The following is a 20141-nucleotide window of genomic DNA, read 5'->3' as shown; positions in this document are numbered from 1 at the left end:
AAGCAATGGCTGCCTGTAAGGTGGCAGAACTCTGAAATACATCAACACAATTTGTAAATGTAAAATGCTTAACTGTCATGTAAAGTATGATGTAGATGAGTATGAGCCACCAAAATTACCGGTATGGTCCTTTAATGTGTGAAAATAAAAAGAGAGGGAGAAAACAAGAGAGATAAGTCTCCTCCACTGTGTATGAGTTAGCAAGGAAGCAATTTCAGATAAATCACAGCCAGCTTATTATTGCAGTGTTATTATTAAACTACAGCATTATACTAATTGTAGAAAACAGTCAGACTGCTTGGCTGAAATTACCCAATGTGTAATGAACAAAATTAAAAAATTATGAGAAGGCTTTATTTCCCTGCTGCTGGTGTCAGATAGAGTGTCAAGGCGTGACTTGAGGGTTATTGGCTGGGCCAGCTGTAAAATATGGATATTTGTCTATCGGTGTGTTTGTGTGTGTGTGCATGTTCAACCCGGTCAGGGTGCTGGTAGTGGTGTGAGCAGTTGTGACAGCCTGCTAATGTACAGTACGTGTGTTATTGAGTTATTTTAGTCACAGAGACGCAGCAGGGTTTGATTAAGCTGAGCAGCACCAGTAACAACTTTCTACGTGAGAGCAGCTGTGTTGCATTTCTCTCTCTCTCTCTATCTCTCCCTGTGTGTGTGTGTGTGTGTGTGTGTGTGTGTGTGTGTGTGTGTGTTAGTCTGGCATATGAATAAATAAGAGATAACCAGGTAATGCGGGGTAAAGCCGCTGTGTATCATATGTGTGAGTCTGTTTGCATATTTCCAACTCTTCCTTGACTTCTTTCTCCTGGCTTCTTCTTCTCTTTAATTATTTCTGCTTAGACTTTGCCTTTGGATAAGTAATAAACACATTGCCATGAGTCATTTATGCAGTTTTTTGTAGGACAAACTCACAGAAGGATTGACTTGGATAATCTCCCTTTTGACATTAGATTATAAACTAACTCCACAAAGAACAAAGCTGTTTAAGATCTTCTTTAGACTTCTGTAGATTTATATTAACTGATGAGTTTTGAAATGACAGCTACTTTCAACATCCCATCTCCACTTGTACTGCTCATTGCATTGAAATGCTGTACTGGTATTCATGGCGCTCCACTAAAATATTCATGACTGCTCCTATGAATTTGTTCACATGCACATGGAATTGGACAGCGTGACACTGAAAAGCCCTCAGCACTATGAAATAAATAAATAATCCAAACTTTCTGCAAGATAGCAACATCTTTAGGTTCATCTTTCATTTCTGTTTTTTTGATCTTCATCATAAAAATATATGTAAAATATATAGTTTTGAATAAAATCAAATAAATTTTAAATGAAGAGCCCTAATTATTTCCTAAATATTCTAATTTCAATAAGGAACTTCAGCCAGTGGAAGAAAATAAAGACCTGAGATATTTCCACATCATCTGTGGTCACTGAGTGCAGATGACACAGCACCTGTCAGGAGGAAGTAAAGGACACATTTTACTGGAGTGACACCAGAGGGATGTTGGCTGTGCAATCTGGCTCTGCAAATCATTGTTAAAACTTGGCCCAGCTTGGATTGAGGCACTATCCCTCATGAAACGATGGGTGCACAAGGCATCTGTTATACTCAGCACATTTATTCTTTATTCTGATCCCCATCTGCTGACATGTGCGCCAGCACATCCTTTAAGCAAACTCTCATCCTCCGTGTACCCTGGTACTGTCATCTCAGAGTCACTTCATAATCTCTGAAAACTCAAGCACATAGATGGGAAAAAAAACATCTTGTTTACTTAGAGAAAGTCCACACTCAGACGACTGAACCTGAAAACATCATCTTCTGTCTGTCAGTGTCAATATAACTGATCACACAAAGACTTTGTAATCACAAAATAGTGGTTTGATTAATATCTCAATGCTGCATCCTGATAAATACTTGTCTGACAACTAAAATATATATGTACATAACAACAATGTAATCATGAACGGCCTGTTATGAAACACAGTATATGTGATGATGGAAAGCAGGAAGAGACAGAGCCGAGGTTTTCAGCTGACACTCAGCAAAGTAACTGGCCTGTGTCTGTCCCACTGCTGACCAGATGTGGGACAGATTGTGCTGTGATGCACAAATTTGTTGTTTGCTGACTGAAACAGTGTGAAAAAGAAGTAATTTAAAACATTCCTTCTGTTTAGGAGATCTTTACAGAAATAATGGAGACAACAGTGTTTTCTGAACAGTTTTAATGTGAATATGTCTTAATTTACATCATTACCTGAATCCTCTTCAATGCTGTGTGATATTAGGATTGGATTCAACACAACGAGCTATAGACATGAAGACCAATAAGCATCAAGGTCTGACTCAGGCACTTGGAACTAGTGTGGGTATGGTGTGTTGGCAGCTGCAGCAGTGGTGCAGAGCGTGCACCAGTACGTGTCACAAGATAAACTGTGAGCACAACTGAGATCTCAGTTTGATTGGGCCAGCTGGACAACAGCATGAATATCAACACGCTCAGGTTTAAGGCTGACCTTCTTACTTGCAGGTTTTTCATCATAGGAACTTAACTGTGACCCTGACACTGTCAAGTACATTGAATCACTTGAATATTTTTCTTTGCTGTTATGAGGTTGTGACCTTCAATTTGTCTGTAATCTTGATTCATTTTCCTAATGGTTTCACTGCACAGTTTTGCAGGATGGTGTTTTTCAGTCACTGCAAACTTTTATCTCTGATTCCAGCTGTTTATCAGGGCTTGGATATCTTTGTTTGTCCAACATGCACATTTCAGAGTTTTTTATGTTGTGTGATAGTAAAATAGTGGTTATTGATCTGTGCTTGTTGTAGAAGTACTTGTTGTGATGTAAAGGCACAGTTGTTTTATCAATCATGATTGTCAGTACTGGTAGCACCATCTTGAAGTAGAACATTTAGTTAGGATCTCCTCCTGCGCATGACAGAAATTCTATTTCAAAAACCTTTCCCCAAAGTGTACAAAGAATAATGGAAATAAAATCAGAACCTGGCGACATGTAAAAATATATTGGAAAATAGGTACATTTTGGATTTTCTTAGGTGAAAGAACTTACGTAATATGCGTGTAGAAGACAGATCGGTGATAGTGGCTGCTGGTTAGGTGCCTCAGCTGTTAGAACAGTGGCGCTCTGTTGAAGTGTACCACTGAAAAGTGAGCCAACCACCAGAGCAAAGCTCTGAATTCACCAGTGGATCTTAGCACTGACCTTCACCTGTGGTCACAAGCTTTGTGTACTGACAGACAGAATGAGGCTGCAGCCTCACTCTCCAAGATAAGATTATAGGTCAGTGGTCTTCATTGAGAGGAATCAGTTGAGTTGGGCGGGGCAGCAGGGAGGGACGCCTCTGTGAGTTTCCCTTTTCAAGTGTTGCAGGCATGACTGATGACTGATTGTGAGGAGGTCATGGGAAACATTGGAGCAGCGTGAGGCAGCTGAAGGAAGTTATAAAGAGAAAAGGACATTTTGGCTGCTCTGCTTTCTCTGCTACAGTTCTGACCCACATAAACAGTAAAAGTGTGACCACTAGAGGGCATTCGGATCATTTCAGTGGCTTAAGTACTATCGTATTGTAGAACTACCATAGGTGCAGACAAGCTGAGATCTATCTATTTATGTATAAAATTGTTTAAGAGCAGTTTAAGTAAAAATCACCAAATGTACAAGTTCACCAGAAAACATAAATATGCATATCAAAACTCATCCCCTCCCTTCCTTTATTTCTCTTTTGATCAGGTGAGAGAGCAGCAGACTGGCCTTGTGGTCTTGAGCCCCCCGCCAGGACGTGTCCTAACGGTACCGAGTGCAAAGGGTACTGGACTGGACCCAACTTCGGTATCACAAACTTCGACAACATCCTATTTGCAGTGCTTACTGTGTTCCAGTGCATCACCATGGAGGGCTGGGTGGACATCCTCTACAGCGTGAGTCTATACACACCAAAAACTTTGGACTTCGTCATATAAGCTTGATTTCCTGCTGTCTGTCTGTTTTTCATCACTACCTTGTAACACACATCCTTCATCAACATCTCTAGCTATCACATTTTAGGTTATCATCTTTGCTCAGCTATTTATCACTCCCCAGTGGCAGGGCTTAAAGATGTCGTGTTAGTTAAGTTAGTGCCAGCTTGCTATGAAATCTGGTATGGATATTCATGGTCCTCAGAGGATGAACCTTAATGTTTTTGGACGCCTCCTTACATTTCCTCCTCTGCTGTTCTCAGGCCAAAATCTTATACATACAAAAAAATCTAAATCTAATGGCACCATGAACTTATCTGAGAACCTTCATGTTCCTCAGAGGATGAACCTTTTCTCTGTTGGACACCTCATGAGCTCTGTGCCCTCCTCTGATCTAAATGCCAAGTTATCTTTTTATTTAATGTACCAGGGAATGTGTTGAGCATACTGTATTCATCCTCTCATGGGGATAAACCATGTTGATTTTAATGACCCAATGGCCTTTTCTCTAGCACCACCCTCAGGACAACCTTTACAATGTTAGCCCTACCACTGACATTAGGGTTAGACTTGCAGAATCATGTCATTTTTGCCATCTCTCACTTTAATATTTCGGGGTGTAAAGAACATTTCAGCCCTTGGGAACCACTAGGGATGGTTTATACATGAATAATTCATTTTAAAAAAGGGTTTTGTTGAGCATACACATTCTTTTTACACCACGCATATGCTTAACATTCATGTAGAGACACACACCTGGACCTGGAAGCTGCCAACCACAAAACTGTGACCAGTGAGCAGCTCCCCTGGAGCATTTAGAGGATTGGTTTGTGGCTGAAAGGCACGTTAAAGGTAGTTGTTAATGGAGTTAAGAGCAATATTCATTGTTTTTACCCTCAGATTTTTCATATTGATTCATGAACTTAAACATGACACTATCTCATCTTTGATATCTTACCCATCTGTGTGTGTAAGCCAGCGTGCTGAAGCACAGATGGTGAACAGGTAAACACTTCAGGGTGTCAGTGTGTCAGTTTTGGTTCTGCATGGCTGGTGAGGTCACAGCAGTGGCACAGTGGACACATTGTACCTGTGCAATGTTAGTGTTCATGTATGCAGAGTATGAATGCACCGCATATCACTGCTTCCAACATGCTCGTTAAGCTGTTTTTGAAACATTAATTACTGCCCAAAGGTGTGTTCGGACATGACTTGAAGTGAGGCTACATGATTGCATATATAGTCAATGCAAAGATGCAAGTGGAGGCAAACAGACCGGGGTTCTGAGCAGCCCAAATTGTGATAGTAAAAAAAAGCAAGTTGAAAATGTTTCTACAATGTACATACTACAAAAACACGGGTCAAAAATGCACAAAGAGAGGGAGGGGGACTAAATGACATTAACAATCTGCGAGTGCACTCAGAGCAGAGATGCTGTGGCCATGTGGTTTGTGTCTAAGACAACTGGGTCACCAGGACATTCCCTCTAGTCATACAAGTTTTTAGTACCTTTTGTCTCTGTTACCAACCCAAACAGTTTTGTTATCTAAATGCCAGCAAAAAAAAAAAAAATGCCAGTACATCTTTGGTTTTTCAGGGCAGCCAAAAGCATGATAGCGCCTTTTAAAAACACACAATCCTGGAAACAAAAAGAAAAACAAGACTCTCTAAAGGATGAGGGAGCTCCAGCCAAGCAGAACTAAAAAATGGGAGGTCTCTGAGCCAGTCCCACAATGAGAGTCTGACTCAGAGCTTCATCAGTTGTTTAAAGCATAATATTGGACTAGCAGTACCTGCCAAATGAGGAAATACAACACAAATGTCCACCTCAAAATGCTTTCAAGTCATTTTGAAAGGTTGCTTGTGGTGCAGGGACACATATATATGGTTTAAGGAAAAGGAGAAGAGAGGAGAATAATGTTGTTTAATTTGATTCAAAAATACCTCTGAGTATATGACCTCAAAATAGCATGTCTTACTTTCTAGAAAAACATCACTACTAGGGATGTCAACAGTTAACCGTTAATGGGTTAACCGCCAAGAATATTTTAGAGCGGTTACGCATGTTGGTCTATAGATTAATTTGCATACACACTCTGCTAATGGCTAGACAGTTACAGGTTCACAACGTCAGATGTTCTTTTTGAATGGAGAAAGTACCAATGTAAAACCGACTTCTACACGGAGTGTTGCATTATGGGTTGTTTGTAGCCTTAATGTTGCAATGGTAGCGAGTGTCTTAAATTCTGTTTATAGTGAGTGTGTGAGTCAATCAGCACTAAAAATGTTTGGTTAATCCAGTTTAACCTGCAGGAGTTTCTGAAAGCTCTGAAGGTGTTTTTCTGCCAAGGAGGAAATAAATTTATAATGATTGAAAACGAGTCCAAAGCGTCTTCTAACGTCTTTACTGCAAAAACAGAATATGTCAAGCTGCCAAATACCACTGTCACAGATGATAAGGAGCTCAAAAAGACAAACAGGCAGTCTTATTAATGCTAACTGCCAGAGAAAATATTTTTTTACCGCTTCCAAGAGCCTGGCAGCAGAATGTGTGATTATGTAACTATATTATGATATAAGTTATAACCAAAAAGTAACAGTATTTTTCCAAAAAACAGGTCTTTGAAAAGGGGGGTCGACTCATCATCAGGGTCGCCTTATATTCGTATTATTATTTTATATTCATACCTCGAGCCTGAGTATGTTATGCCATCAAGAGCTACTATGACTAAACGCATTGAAAAACACTTTGAGGAGAAGAAGGATGAGCTAAAAGTCAAGCTAACATTAGCTCTGACCACCAACTGCTGGACAGCTCTCACCAACTAAAGCTACATCACAACTTCTCTTAAAAATTAACTGGTTAGTTATCAGTTAATGGTTGTCGGTCCGTCAAAAGCAAAATAAACCAAAACTGACATACCTAATCACAACCAAATAACACTGTAGCTTCTGACACCAGTTTTAGCCATCAGTAGCAAGATGGGAACCTCCAAACATCATAGATTTGTGAACATGTCTTAACAGCAGGTCATTAGAAAGTGCTTTTGGGATAAATTTCCACAGGCTTCCCAGGACTAGTGAGGTGATATTTTTTTCATTGTTTGACAGGTAACAGTGTAATTTTGTTGTGTGAAACCATCAATGAAGCTAATTCTCTGTTGATGCTCCAAAATCTGAGCTAGTTTGAAACAAATATACTCCACTGGATGCCTTGAATGCATGTGTGGCCATTAAAAACAATCAGTGCTTTTGAAAAATGCCTCAAAAATTCTATTTCTGGCTTTAAATACTGCTTTTGATTAGAGTCAGTTTGAGAGTCACACTTGGTACAAAATCTTTCTTTTATGAAGTTAGCTGTTGAAGTTAATGCTGTTATGGTGAGTCGTTATACACCCAATGTGAAATATGATCAATTATTATTGATCCATTAAATTTAACCAGGTGAATGATTTACTTGTTGTGTTATTTGATACTACAGTACAATTCCTTCCTACTTTCATTTTTCCACTTTACTCCCCTGTCCTCAACATTTATCTCCCCATTTTATTCCCTAAACACCTCTTCCTTCTTTCTTTTCTCTTCTCCTTCCCCAAGAGAGAGGCTAACTGGCACTACACTGTGAGCCACTTACAGAGCCATCTTTCCTTCTTCTTCTTCTTGCTCTTCCTCTTCGTTTCACTCCAGACATCTCCTGTAGCTTTTTCTGGCTCATTATCCTCAGCGCTGCAGACCCACACTGCTGTGATCTGAGAATGCCTTTTCTCTCAGTCGCTACTTTTTCTTTGTATTTCTGTGTTTTTCTTCTCCTTCTGCTCAAAGTCATTGTTTTTTTATCCTCCAGTTATTTTTACTTCAGCCTTTCTGTGAGGCTTTCATTACTGTATTTCTTCCTGCCCACCTATCCAACCCGTTCCTTCTCTTCATGCTGCTGACTTTCAACATCTAGTCCTCCCTGGTTTTATTCTCTTTCCCCTCTGTTCTTTTTTTCCTGTCTTTTCCACTTCATGACAAGACTTATTGCATGTATGATGGGGTGTTTGGCTGCGGGAGAGATTTCTCACAGCCTTAGAGTCCATTCACAAACCCCGTTGAGGCAGACAAGGCTCAGTTTGGGACTGTTTTGATTGGTCTGATTTCTACTCTTGAGGTTTTACTACACTACAAGCAGAAACAGATGAGCTCATGTTAGCGCATTTTCACAGTTCTCAAAAGATACTCTAAAGTTTAACACCTAGCTGACACCTGGCTCACACCTATACATCCATCTGTCTGTTGAAACTAACTCACTTACCGTGCCAGTGGAACATCTGCTGATAGGCTTGTGTGCGTAACAAGTGTCAGTTATCTATCACAAGAATTTATGCCATGGCCACGGAAAATACTTGTTTGTGATTGGCTGGCAGGTGCACATTAACATGCTTTAACTGGACATCTCCAATAAAAACCCAGTCATGATTTTAACCACTGTTCTAAATGTATGTGATGGTACATTTCCTGGACTCATCTTGGTCGACAGCACTGGAAGCACCTCCTAAAAGTACCTGTTACTCACCAGCACTGAAATACACTGTAGCTCCACAAAGTTTTCCCCAAAGCACGTGTCAAACAAAGGAAATAAAAGGAGAAACCATGACAACATTATGTAGTGGAAAAGAACCATAGGTGTATTTGTGTGAGTGCAGTGGAGCGCGCATGCATGTCGTGTATGCATTAATATCCCACATCTACAAATGTAGATGCACTCTTGGTACAGAAGCAAGGGGGAAGGGTATGGTTTATAACATCATGAATCCAGAATAGCATCCAGGCGGGGGCTCTATTCTGTGGATTATATACTTTACCATAACCCGGCGTTAACCTCGCAGATTGATGACTGTGCTACCTCTGCCCCGAGGTGGATCGCTCAGACCCCTTCCTCTCTAATGGTGCAAAAGAAAATGCAGAGTCTCCATCCTCTCTGTCATTACCATCTTGCTCCCTCTTCTTCTCTCCTCATTGCTTTCTCTCTGCCATCCATCCCCCCCCCACCCCTCCTCTCCCTCACACTTCCCTCATAACTTCAACCCTACGGCGAGGCCACGTCCCAGGATCCTGTGGTCTCCCAGCAGCTGATGTAGTGGAATGAAGCGTTACTGTCTGCCTCGTTATTCTTCAGCTCGAGGGAGTGGTGACAATAAGGCTGTGAGCGTGTTGCTACAGGTACCAGGGAGAGGATAAACAAATCAGGAAGTCCAGTTTGAAGACATAGAAGACACTTCAGGACAGCAATTTCATTTTTTAAGCATAAAGATTTAACACTGAAACAGCAATTTTTATATGCATAATGCAAACTCAGTGTACTGTAGTGTCTGGCCTTGACATGGAGACTGCTGTTGGCATCCTGTCTTCTATCAACGTACAACAAGTATATCTTTGAACTGCAATCATAATCATTCCCCAAACTTAGCCAAACCCAAAGTTTCTTTCCCTATAACTTTTCCCAAACTAAAAGGTTACCTTTTTTTTCTGGACAAAGTGCCTTTGTGGGCCCGAGAACGAGAACAAGCTCAACCTGCTACATGATAAAAATCCACCTTCAGTGAAGTCTGTTCCCTCTATGAGAGAGCCTAGGTGGGAGAGAATGTCTCCAAACTGAGTCAACACTCCTTCTTGATGTTATAATCATGAACAGAGCGGAGGAAAAGGGAAGGGAATGCAAATAAAGAGAGATTTCAGCTTATGCTAATGATCATAATGTTGCCAGCCGCTGCAGAGCTTTTGAGTTGAGCAAAATATGCCCCCATCAGTGTCTACTTTAGCAGCTCAACCACACGGTGGATGTTACTGATATGCAACTGCAGAACGTTGGAGGCCAGATTATATTTGCATCCAGAAGTTCAAACTACCTATACAGAGAGAAATAATAAGTATTATCCTTTCAAATTATTCTGTCATTTGCTGACTTTTCCTTCATATTTCCTCCCTCCCCTACATCCACTAAATGTCTCCTGTTAGTCAGTCAGTTCTCAAAGTGAAAAGTGGATATTAATATGAGGATAAATAACTAATCTGAACTGAGGCCTGATCACACTTTGTCTGTTCTTGTAGCATTTTTATTAGTAGGGAATTACCACTAAGCCTTGGAGGTACTAACAGGCTACACTTTGGTTGCCAACAACCGAGAGAAACGCAGGCCTATAACCGAACCCTGATGATCTCGACTTGCATGTCACCTCCCTCGACTGAGTGATGGGAGCGTGGCTGAGTATCCTCTAGTCCATCACCTAACTGTGCACTGAGCACAGTGTAGGTTTCAGTTCATTTAGGTTAACAATTAGACACAGACAGACAGAAACTAAACCAAAATGTTCAGGGATGAGGTTTATCATTCACTGTTCATTGCAGTCTCAACAAAAGAGTTTCTCCCTATCAGCAGCATGCCAACTTTCATGCATTCATGCTCTCTCTTTCTCTCCTTTATGACATCCACCCTCTGATACACTCATAAGTGGTAAGACCTGATAAGTTACAGCATAACTCAGAATAACAACTAAATAGTTACACATGCCCTTAGGGTAGGTGTGAATCATAAAACGTCACAGAATTATACTCACTAATGGTAAAACAGCAGTTTTTCTGCCACGCAGCTTTGTTTTTTCATTGTTAATTTTGCAACACAGACCTAATTTATTGATAAGATATTTCAATATTGATCTAGCTTACTATGATATGCTACGATGCCAAGCGGCTCATACCAGCCAGAAAGCTAATGTGCACAGTAACCATGACGATGGAACTCTATCTTTGATCGTTGATTGGCCACTTGCCTTAGTTATGATTTCACATCTAAAATAGTTAGGTCATGCCCCAAGTAATCACAGTGCAACCAATTTTAGTAGCTGATTTAGTTACAAACTAACTAGTAGTTACTAAGCCTCTAGTGTCGACTTCACACCCTAACTTAGGAGAGAACTTACACATAGCTGCTGCAACCCAGTGCTGTTCATTACAATAAAAGTTGCTGGTCCAGCACATATGCTGCCCATAGAGCATGAGCATTAGACTTCTCTGGCAGAGCTCGGTGGCTCCCTGCTCACACGAATGGCTCAAAATAATTTAATTCATACAGCTCTACACAGACATATAATAAAATTATATTAACTTATATATTTATTTGACATAATGGAGAGAATGGAGAGAGAGAATTAAGTAATATCTGAATGTATGCGCCTCTTTTGTTAGCTGTGTATGAGATTGACCTGCAACACCAAAACCATCAGCAGTTACATGCCCAAATATAAATTGTCCACGTCTTATTTTGTCTTGTATTTTTAATATTCTAAATAAACACCTTGATAACAAAATCAATTTATTTGAAAACAAAAATCCTATAAATAACAAAACTAATGAGCTCAATCTTTGATAAAGCTCAAAATGCCAGGCTCGGGCGCCATCTTAACTAGATCTCATCATTCCCACTCTCTTCCAGCAGAAATGCCATGACAGTTATCCTCAAAAGACAGCAAAGTCTTGCATTGATTCACACTGTGAATGCTGCTTTAGCTCTGAGCCAGTCAGCAGGGAAGTGACACTGTTGTAGCAGCAGCAGGATGTGTGGGCGGTTTCTTAGCGTTGATAATGTGGCAATCTTCATTTCATGCCCCGTGATTTTATTACATTTCCTCTGTCTCTCCTGGCGATCCAACGGCTGCCATCAAATTAGATGCACCCCTAATTACCTCTGCTGTGTCATGTTCTGGCTTCACACTGCAAAAAATGTACACATGTCACTTAATATTGTATTCGCTCTCATTTGAATATTTTTAAAGGCCCTGAAAACATATTTTCTAAATCAGTTTCATAGAATAAAAGAAGGGATCCTGCTATTATAGCAGTAGATCTTAGTGTTATACCTCAAGAAATGTCTTGTACTGTCATTCTGTGACATGTATTGATCTAAAATATTGACTAAAATCTTTGTGCATTGTGGCATCCCTTTATTGAGATCTGTATGTGAGCTTGTGTGGTTTACTGTGTGTGTGTGTGAGATGCTAGGTGTCACAGCCACATTTTCCTCTCACTTCGTTAGAGCCGTGTGAGTCACTGAGGCAGGTGCACCTTGACCTTGTCAGGGAGACGTCTTGTCATGGTGTCATGGGCAGTCATGGTGCTTGTCAAATCCTCGTAAAAATAGAGCAGCAGACAGGGACGGTTAGATACTGTCTGAACGTTCAGCCATTTCTCTGTGTGAATCTAGTTGGTAACTTCAGTAACAATATCAAAGAAAGCATACTGAAGCTGTCAAGTTCAGCTGAGTGTGTACATGCGTGTGTGTTCGTGTTTGCCTATAGGGATGTTTGGCCACACACTAGCAGGAAGAAACTAGCATCATGAGCACATGGTAGCACATGCTAGTTTTTCATACTTGAAAAGGAATTTATAGTAAAAAAAAGAAAAGATTTTGAATGTTTGATGTGTTTTGTTCTGGAAATGTGTGTCTTATAGATTATAGCTGCTTTCAGCTTGAACACATGAACTCCAAAACAAGCTAACAACATGAGCATTCATTCAGAGTCTTATTTGTGTCCACCTGATGATCTTAAGTGTTTAGCTTTGGTGATTTAGCCAATAGTTGCTAGTTGCGAACTTTGACCGTGGGTCATTCGAGTAGAGTGGTTTTATCAGAGTTTGATTCAAAAATATGAATTACTGGAGTTTTAATTTTGAATATCTCACGGATAGGTAAGTAAGACACCATATTAATGTGGTCCAAGACTGGTGTAATTTAGGATTCTTGAAATTGCATTTTCATGCAATAAATGATTAGAATACTATGGGAGTTTGTGGCTTTTTTTTCAAAGTGCTACTTAAGATGTAGAACAGTTTACAGTGGAAGGAAAAGACCTCAAAATGCACCGGTCAGACTTTAGCCTGTGAGACTCATGCTCTCTGAGTACTTTGATGTGAAAGGAACCCTGTGTCCATATTTAAGTGGTCAGCCTTTTGAACTCAATCTGCCTGATTAAATAGCACTAAAATTAGCCTGCAGCAAATGAATTCCCTGTCAAGAGAAAAAAAAAATTGTAGACTTGTCAAGAAAGATGATAAGAACCTCAAATTCAATTTAACTAGAAAACTGTTTTGATATATTCTTCTTCTTCGAGCTGAAGACCTTTTGCTGTTTGTGCCACCGGAGCTGTTGTGAATGTGTTCAGGACGGTAAGGACCTGCAGAATTGATTCAGAGTGGCTGTCTTCATCTCAGCAGGCTTTCCTTGCCATCAGAGAAAATGTGTGTGCGGTGGCAGCACTGTAAGCTGAGAGTGGGAGTACACTGTCACACCACAACTCTATGATGCATGAGTCCAAATTATGTGGCAGATTTTGCTTTTTCCTCGCCGATCATTCAGAGCAGCCCGCCAGCGATGACTCATGGGAATAACAGAGGTGGGATAACGATATCAAATGAACTCATATAAAAACTCAGTGGATATAAGTCATTACCTAAAGTTTGCTCTTAAAAATCAACAAAATGTGGAGGCGTAAATATTTTGGGGTGTCATCATTTCACAGCCAGCAAGAAGGCTCTGTTTGCAGTTCATATTTTTGTTTGTTCCAAATGTTTTTAGCAGAATATCTCAAAAGTTATCATCCGTATAGGCCACGCCCCATTCCATTTGATAGATTTTCCACCACGATTAGACTTTTTTAACTTTTTCCACCACAAATATCAATTCATACAATTTCTCCAACATCACATTTGGACATACTTCTTCAATATGTAACATGTGACCACATTGTGCTCGCTTTTTCCACAGATAGCATCACCTGTAGCAACTGTAGCTTGTGACAAGGGAAGTCTCAGCTAAATGAAATGAAGATCCTGGGTGATGATGTTTCCTCAGTGTCTCGGTCTTTATTGTTAGGTTTTTAGTCAGAGAGTTGTGTATCTGCATTCACCAGGGGGTGACAGCATGTAATACAAAGTATGATTACTCAAGTGGGCAAAAATCAGACATACCAGTATTCCATACTGGTGAGTACTGGGCCAACTTAAGCACTGAAGTTCTTTAAGGCTTTAAGCTCTGGCGAATTTGATATAAATTGCCATAACTCTCTCCCAATTTTACATGACTTATTCACAAATGTACTCAAAATCTGACCACATTACAAAATTTGATTTCATCTATTCTGTAGGTGACACCACAGCAAGATGAGGAATTGAAATGGACATAACTCAGTTTTTTTCTGTAATCAGATTATATTTAAACAACATATGGGGTCACTAGAAGTACCTTGCTGAAGGCAACATAGTGCATCAGTAGTTTTCTAATGAACTAAATTAGTATAGCCAGTGGCCTTGATTGCCATATGCCCTGTATCTGCTCTCCTGCTGTGCATGCAGTGTGGTTTAATCTTGTTGCATGGCTCCATACCCAGTGTACTTAAAGGTAGGGTAAACTAATCTGCCCAAATGCATGTAAATGACAAACACACCATACGTTCATATACTGAGGAATAGGGAAATCAAAGCAGGGTTGCGGGGACAGTCACTCTGAACAAAGATTTGGTATTTTATCTTTCTATACAATAAAATATAGTATGAAAACTGCTTGTTCTATCTTTAACTATGATATAATAAGCAAAATGACGATGAGTAAAAGTGGGCATTTATTATGGTCTTTAGCTTTTGAGTTGGTCTGGACTTCCTTATAGACTACATCCTTGGTGCAATGTACTGCATATTACACACAAATAGCAGCTGGTAGTGAAGGGACAAATTGTTTTGATGCTGACAGATTATGAAGCAGCAGGTTGTGCAAATTTGATGAAAATACATGAAAAAAGAAGAAATGAGACAGTGAGAGAAAGGAATACAAATCTGCAGACTTGGAGCAAAATTGAGAGAGTTGGCAAGAAACAGAGAGAGACAGACTGACACACACACACACACATACGCGTGCACACACACACCGCACACACACACACCTTCCCCTAAATATATGAATTAAATGTAGATGGAACCACAGATGTGTTTGCTTGACGGTGCCAGAGGCGGTTTGTAATATAGAATACCGATCACACCCTCCGTTCAGAAAATGACATTTGACAAACTGAAGTGATGGATGTCCTTCCATGTTGCCCAGGGCCAGAGCATCTTCTCTTCTCTTCTCTTCTCTTCTCTTCTCTTCTCTTCTCTTCTCTTCTCTTCTCTTCTCTTCTCGTGTTGGATTAGGCCATTATCATGCTCATGTCATATTGTCTGATCCCACTCTGAGTGTAGTAGTTCAACAGCATTTCATGATAGTGACACTGGCCATTTATTTCCTCGGTCAAAGAGATAAGTTTCTTTGGTTTTTGGGAAACTGTAAAGTAGTTACAAGAGGCAAGGTCCTTGTGGCAACAGTCACAGAAAAACATCTGGCAATACAAAGTGAGGAAAAACGTGGAGAAAATGCAAAAAAGCTGCTGAGTGTTAATGCTGCAAATAAATATTAAAATATTTTTTCATCTGTATTACACATCTTTTAAATCTCATTTTCACATTAAAAAATATTATGAAGTAATATTCAAAATAAACACTGATAAATTTCCAAATTCTGTTTGGTCTTTTTGAAAAGAAACAATGAAACAATAAATCTTAAATATCCTCACGAGTAGTACAAAACCAGATTGCATTTAGCTTGTTGAACGTTTCAAATGTGAGAAATCCAGCAGCTCTTTGGCTTTCACTGCAGAGACCTTGCTGTGTTTCAGAATCTTAAAAACATCTGCCTAAGCTCAACTGAACTCAGCTTGTCTGCCTGAGCTGACAGCTGAAGAATTAAGGCCGTGTCAACAGGAGAGAAAAGTCTTCCCTCCTCACCAGCTGACTGGGACTGAAAGCTGACGCAACAGAGTGTATTTCCACTTCATTTTCTGCACCAGGCTTCCAGGGTTCCCCAGAGAGAGAAGCAGGGAGATATTTGCTGCTACTGCAAACAGACAGAAGAGCTGCATCTTACCAAATATTGAGCAGATACAAAATTAGCCAAAAATGTTACACAGACCATTAGTAGAAAGGACAGCACAAGCTGTAAACATACAAGTGTTTTATTATCACCTCCTAAAGATGACATTGTGAACAGGTTAGTAAACTGTTGCCTATTGAGACTTGCGACATTAAAATTAATTAGGAGAAGCCTTTAAGTACAATATTCTTTTCGTTTTAGCTCAGTTTTCTTCACCAACTCCTGATGGAAACTCTCTTGCTCTTTAGCTGCTAAAAGCTCACTATCATTGTCTGTTTTTGACAGGTATTGTACACTTGGTTTATAAGGGCTCTTTCACTGAAAAGACTGAACCACACAGTAAAGTTGTGGGCTTTAAAACCAACCTTACTGTGACGACAAAAGGACAGGAAGCTACACACATTCACTGCACCCGGCTGTTCACCAAGAAATAGTGTCAGCATGTAACATGAAACCTGTTCATGCATGGGTTAAATTAACAAGATGGTAATTAGTGACCTTCAGAGGTGTTTATAGGCATATTTTTAATTTTTGGACAGAGCAGGCTAGCAGTTTCCCCCTGCTTCCAGTCTTTATGCTAAGCTAGGCTAACAACATCCTCATTCTACCTACTCACTCTTGGAAAGAAAGTGAATAAGCATATTATAATATTAAACCTTTCCTTTAAGCTTTATTAATTTCAAATGAACTTAATTTAAGAGAGAAGATGATGTTCATGAGACCTCCTGAGACAAGACCTAAGATTGAGCGATGAGATGATGGGACATTGAAGAGACGTTGGACTTGTAGGGAAGGAAACGATGCAGAGCAACAGCGAGCCTTCTGCCAGCCATTTATCCTGGTGTGTGGGCCACTGCTTCTCTGACAGCTGAGACAGAGGGTGTGCTACTGTATATAGTTTGTGTGTATGTGTTCATCTCACATACTCGGGTGCATAATATAGATCTCCACCCTGCTGATTCAGCCGCCCTGAACCTCCCATCACAATTACAGCCAGCGTGTGGCATCGCTCCGACACTGGCGTCTGCAAAATGTCACTGTGCTTCACACAGCCCATCAGTCCGCAGGTCTGTCCCCCGCTAACAGGCCGCTGTGTGGGAGCAATCGCAAAGATGGAGGGTGCTGACTCCCAGAACCCCTGGGGGTGACAACAAGCATGAATATCAGCACAGCTCAGTCACTACTGAAGTACACAGTCAGTTTTGCCCCGTCACCAAAACTGTATCATATCACCAGTATCATAAAGTATCCAGCCAAAGTTCTTTGGATAAAATCTAAGATTCCTTTGTTTTGCTATTGTTATTTTTCCAGAAAAATATTATAGATGTTTATTTCAAGTATCAGAAAACAGAATGAGCTTTAAAAACTGACATATTATCACCTTATAAAGCTGATACAGCGATTTTGTTAGCAAACAGTTGCCTCTTAAAACATCCAGCAGATAAGGAGCAGCATTAGCATTCCATGGCAGCCAAGTTTGAGTCCACCTGATGTATGTGCATCCAATATTCACTCTCCTTCTTGCAATGGTTTGGTCTTCACCGACTCCTGAGAGAAATATCTGACTCCTTATCTACTAAATGCTCCACTTTTTTCACCCGCTAGTTGTTGACTTTATCTGTCTGCTGTTTGGCACTCGGCAAGTGGCATACAGTGGCCTTATCAGAGTTTTGTCACTGAAAACATCTGTCTGCTGTGTCTGGAAACAATACTGATAAGATCAATGAGAGTGAATCAGAACAGTAAAGTTTGCAGGCCACAAGACAAAACAATGAGCTGAAAGCAGCTAAAACACTCTGTAGAGCTGAGAGGAAATTCAGGTTTGCAGGATAATTCTCTGTGTATCTGTCACTTTGAGCAACTCATTACATATTGCACGTTACTGACCCTGGTCACCATTTAAGCAAGTCAGTGTTTTTGTGTTTCTATGTTGAGGGCCTTTTTCACAGTAGGAAACAGTCACGTCACTGTCACACTGTCATGGCTTACTGGGACACTTGAATAGAACAGAGTTATTGTTAATATTTTTAGGAACACCTGTGCTTTTCCTACAATGACAAGTCAAATTGTTTGTTGTGAAAAAGGACTATCGAGGATATCAGTTTAAAAAAAAAAACCCTTTCAATGCTCATGTGGCTGAATGGGACGAAATCTCTGTAGCCAGGTTTCAACATCTTGTGGGTGGAGGCTGTTATAGCAGCAGATTAATGTTCACGGTTTTGGAATGACAAGTTCAACTATCACACATGGGTGAAATATTCAGATGTCCACATACTTTTAGGTGTCGACATGCTTCATCCTCTTTGCTACGCTATTGTTCACGGTTATCTGGTCACATATGATAAGTAGATGACCAAGACATGAATAGCTTGTATATATCAGGGATATACCAGGGACAAGACTCCATTAAAACCCTTTAATGCTCTGTGTGTGTCAGTGTGTCAGTTCCTTGGTTTCTTTCTTTTCTTCTCCATTTCTCTTTCTTCTGCTGCATCCCATTCTTCAAAACTTCATAATGAGTAAGCTTTGACAGCTGTAGTCTTTAATGTTGCTATGGTTACAGGTTGGGTAGCAGATGAATTTTGAACGGTGATTAAACTTGAGCGGGACTATGTGTGCATTAAATGGTTTTAACGCACACCTGCTGGCCATTCAGAAAAGAGTATTCACCCACCATGGTATACTATACATTTATTCCATTATATGTATGTTGAAATAATTTTATGGTTTTTTTTTTTTTTTTTTTTTTTTACCATTTCTGAGATGTTTTCAAAGTACTGTAGATATAGTAAAGTGGAAATAATACTGGTACTGGTAATACTACTAATTGAAATATGTTGGTATACTAACATATTACTAGCATCATATCAGTACATGGTTTGTGGCATATAAAGGCACAAGGGCTGGCACTCTTCGCCAATATATCGCCAAAAAAACAGACAAGTGGGGCTTTAAATTGTTCTGCTGGGCCAGTTCATCTGGCATCATCCACGACCTACTGCTCTATCAAGGGGCATCCACACTTTTCAATGTTTTACTAAGTGAGCAGGAGCAGGTGCTACCTCTCAAGGCCAAACTGGTCACAACATCATGCAAAACCATAACACTGCCACAGCTTTCAGTCATCTTCTGTGAAAACTACTTCACCAGTTTCAACTTGGTCCAGAACCTGCACGCAAACCTGGGTATCAAGTGCATCAGCGCTGTCCAATCGAACTTGATCAGTGGAGCTCCCTTAATGACAGACAGAGCTGATGAAGAAAGGATGTGGAGTTTTTGATTGCAGGTCTGCTGAAGGGGTGATCGCAGTGAAATGGGTTGACAACATATGTGTCAATCTTCTGAGCAGTGCCTGTGGGATCGTGTCTCTTTCAAATGTCAAAAGGTGGAGCAAAGAGGCCCACGCAAAGATTGCTGTCCCGTGCCCATCACTCATTCCTGTCTACAATCGGAAGATATTGATCTTTACTTTCCCTTGTTCGGATACATTTTTGACCTGTGCATGTCAAATTCCTGGCTGGTCTACAAGAGAGACTGTGGCCCACTGAACAAGAAACCAATGCCTCTCAAAAGGTTCTGCCTGGAAGTTGCCCACAGTTTGAAGCAAGTCAAGAAGCCACCATCCAAAGTTGGCCAACCATTATCCTCCTCTTCACCATAGATTTCGTCTCAGAAGAAACACTACGTCCCAAGAAACTTACGGTCACAACCAGATGTGCGTTATGATAACTGCAGACATTTGCCACTTCACTGTGACAAGCAGGGGCGGTGCAACCTCTGTCCAAAGGGTGTGTCGAGATGGAAATGTCAGAAAAGCAATGTTTTCCTGTGTTTGAATGCAAACCAGCAATGCTTTGTAGCATACCACCAGAAATAAAGTGGATCTAATGCACAAAAAACATTTGTGCTTTTGCACCATCACACACTGTGGAGTCTGTTTAAAAAAACATGGAATGTTGTTATTATTGCCCCAAGGAAATAAAAAATGCAAAGAAAACATTTTTCCATTGCTTTTTTCTTACTGAGGACATTAAAGGGTAATAACAGGTCAATGTTAAAAATCAGCAACAGTTAGCTGTGTGTGTGTGTGTGTGTGTGTGTGTGTGTGTGTGTGTGTGTGTGTGTGTGTGTGTGTGTGTGTGTGT

General features: G+C 40.3%; 1 protein-coding gene across 5 annotated transcripts in view; it reads left to right on the top strand.

The window, feature by feature from the left end:
- The window catches only part of cacna1bb (calcium channel, voltage-dependent, N type, alpha 1B subunit, b), a 164757-nt gene that overhangs the window by 58279 nt on the left and 86337 nt on the right, over positions 1 to 20141 (top strand). For all 5 annotated transcript variants that reach the window (XM_067574851.1, XM_067574848.1, XM_067574850.1 and 2 more), the window contains exon 5: positions 3778 to 3965. In XM_067574851.1, the coding sequence (XP_067430952.1) occupies positions 3778 to 3965 (188 nt within the window). The remainder of the gene's footprint in view (positions 1 to 3777; positions 3966 to 20141) is intronic.

This window comes from Thunnus thynnus, chromosome 19 (genome assembly GCF_963924715.1).
Source record: "Thunnus thynnus chromosome 19, fThuThy2.1, whole genome shotgun sequence".
NCBI lineage: Eukaryota > Metazoa > Chordata > Actinopteri > Scombriformes > Scombridae > Thunnus > Thunnus thynnus.
The sequence above is the reverse complement of the archived record's forward strand: the minus strand, read 5'-3'. Positions and strand labels throughout refer to the sequence as shown.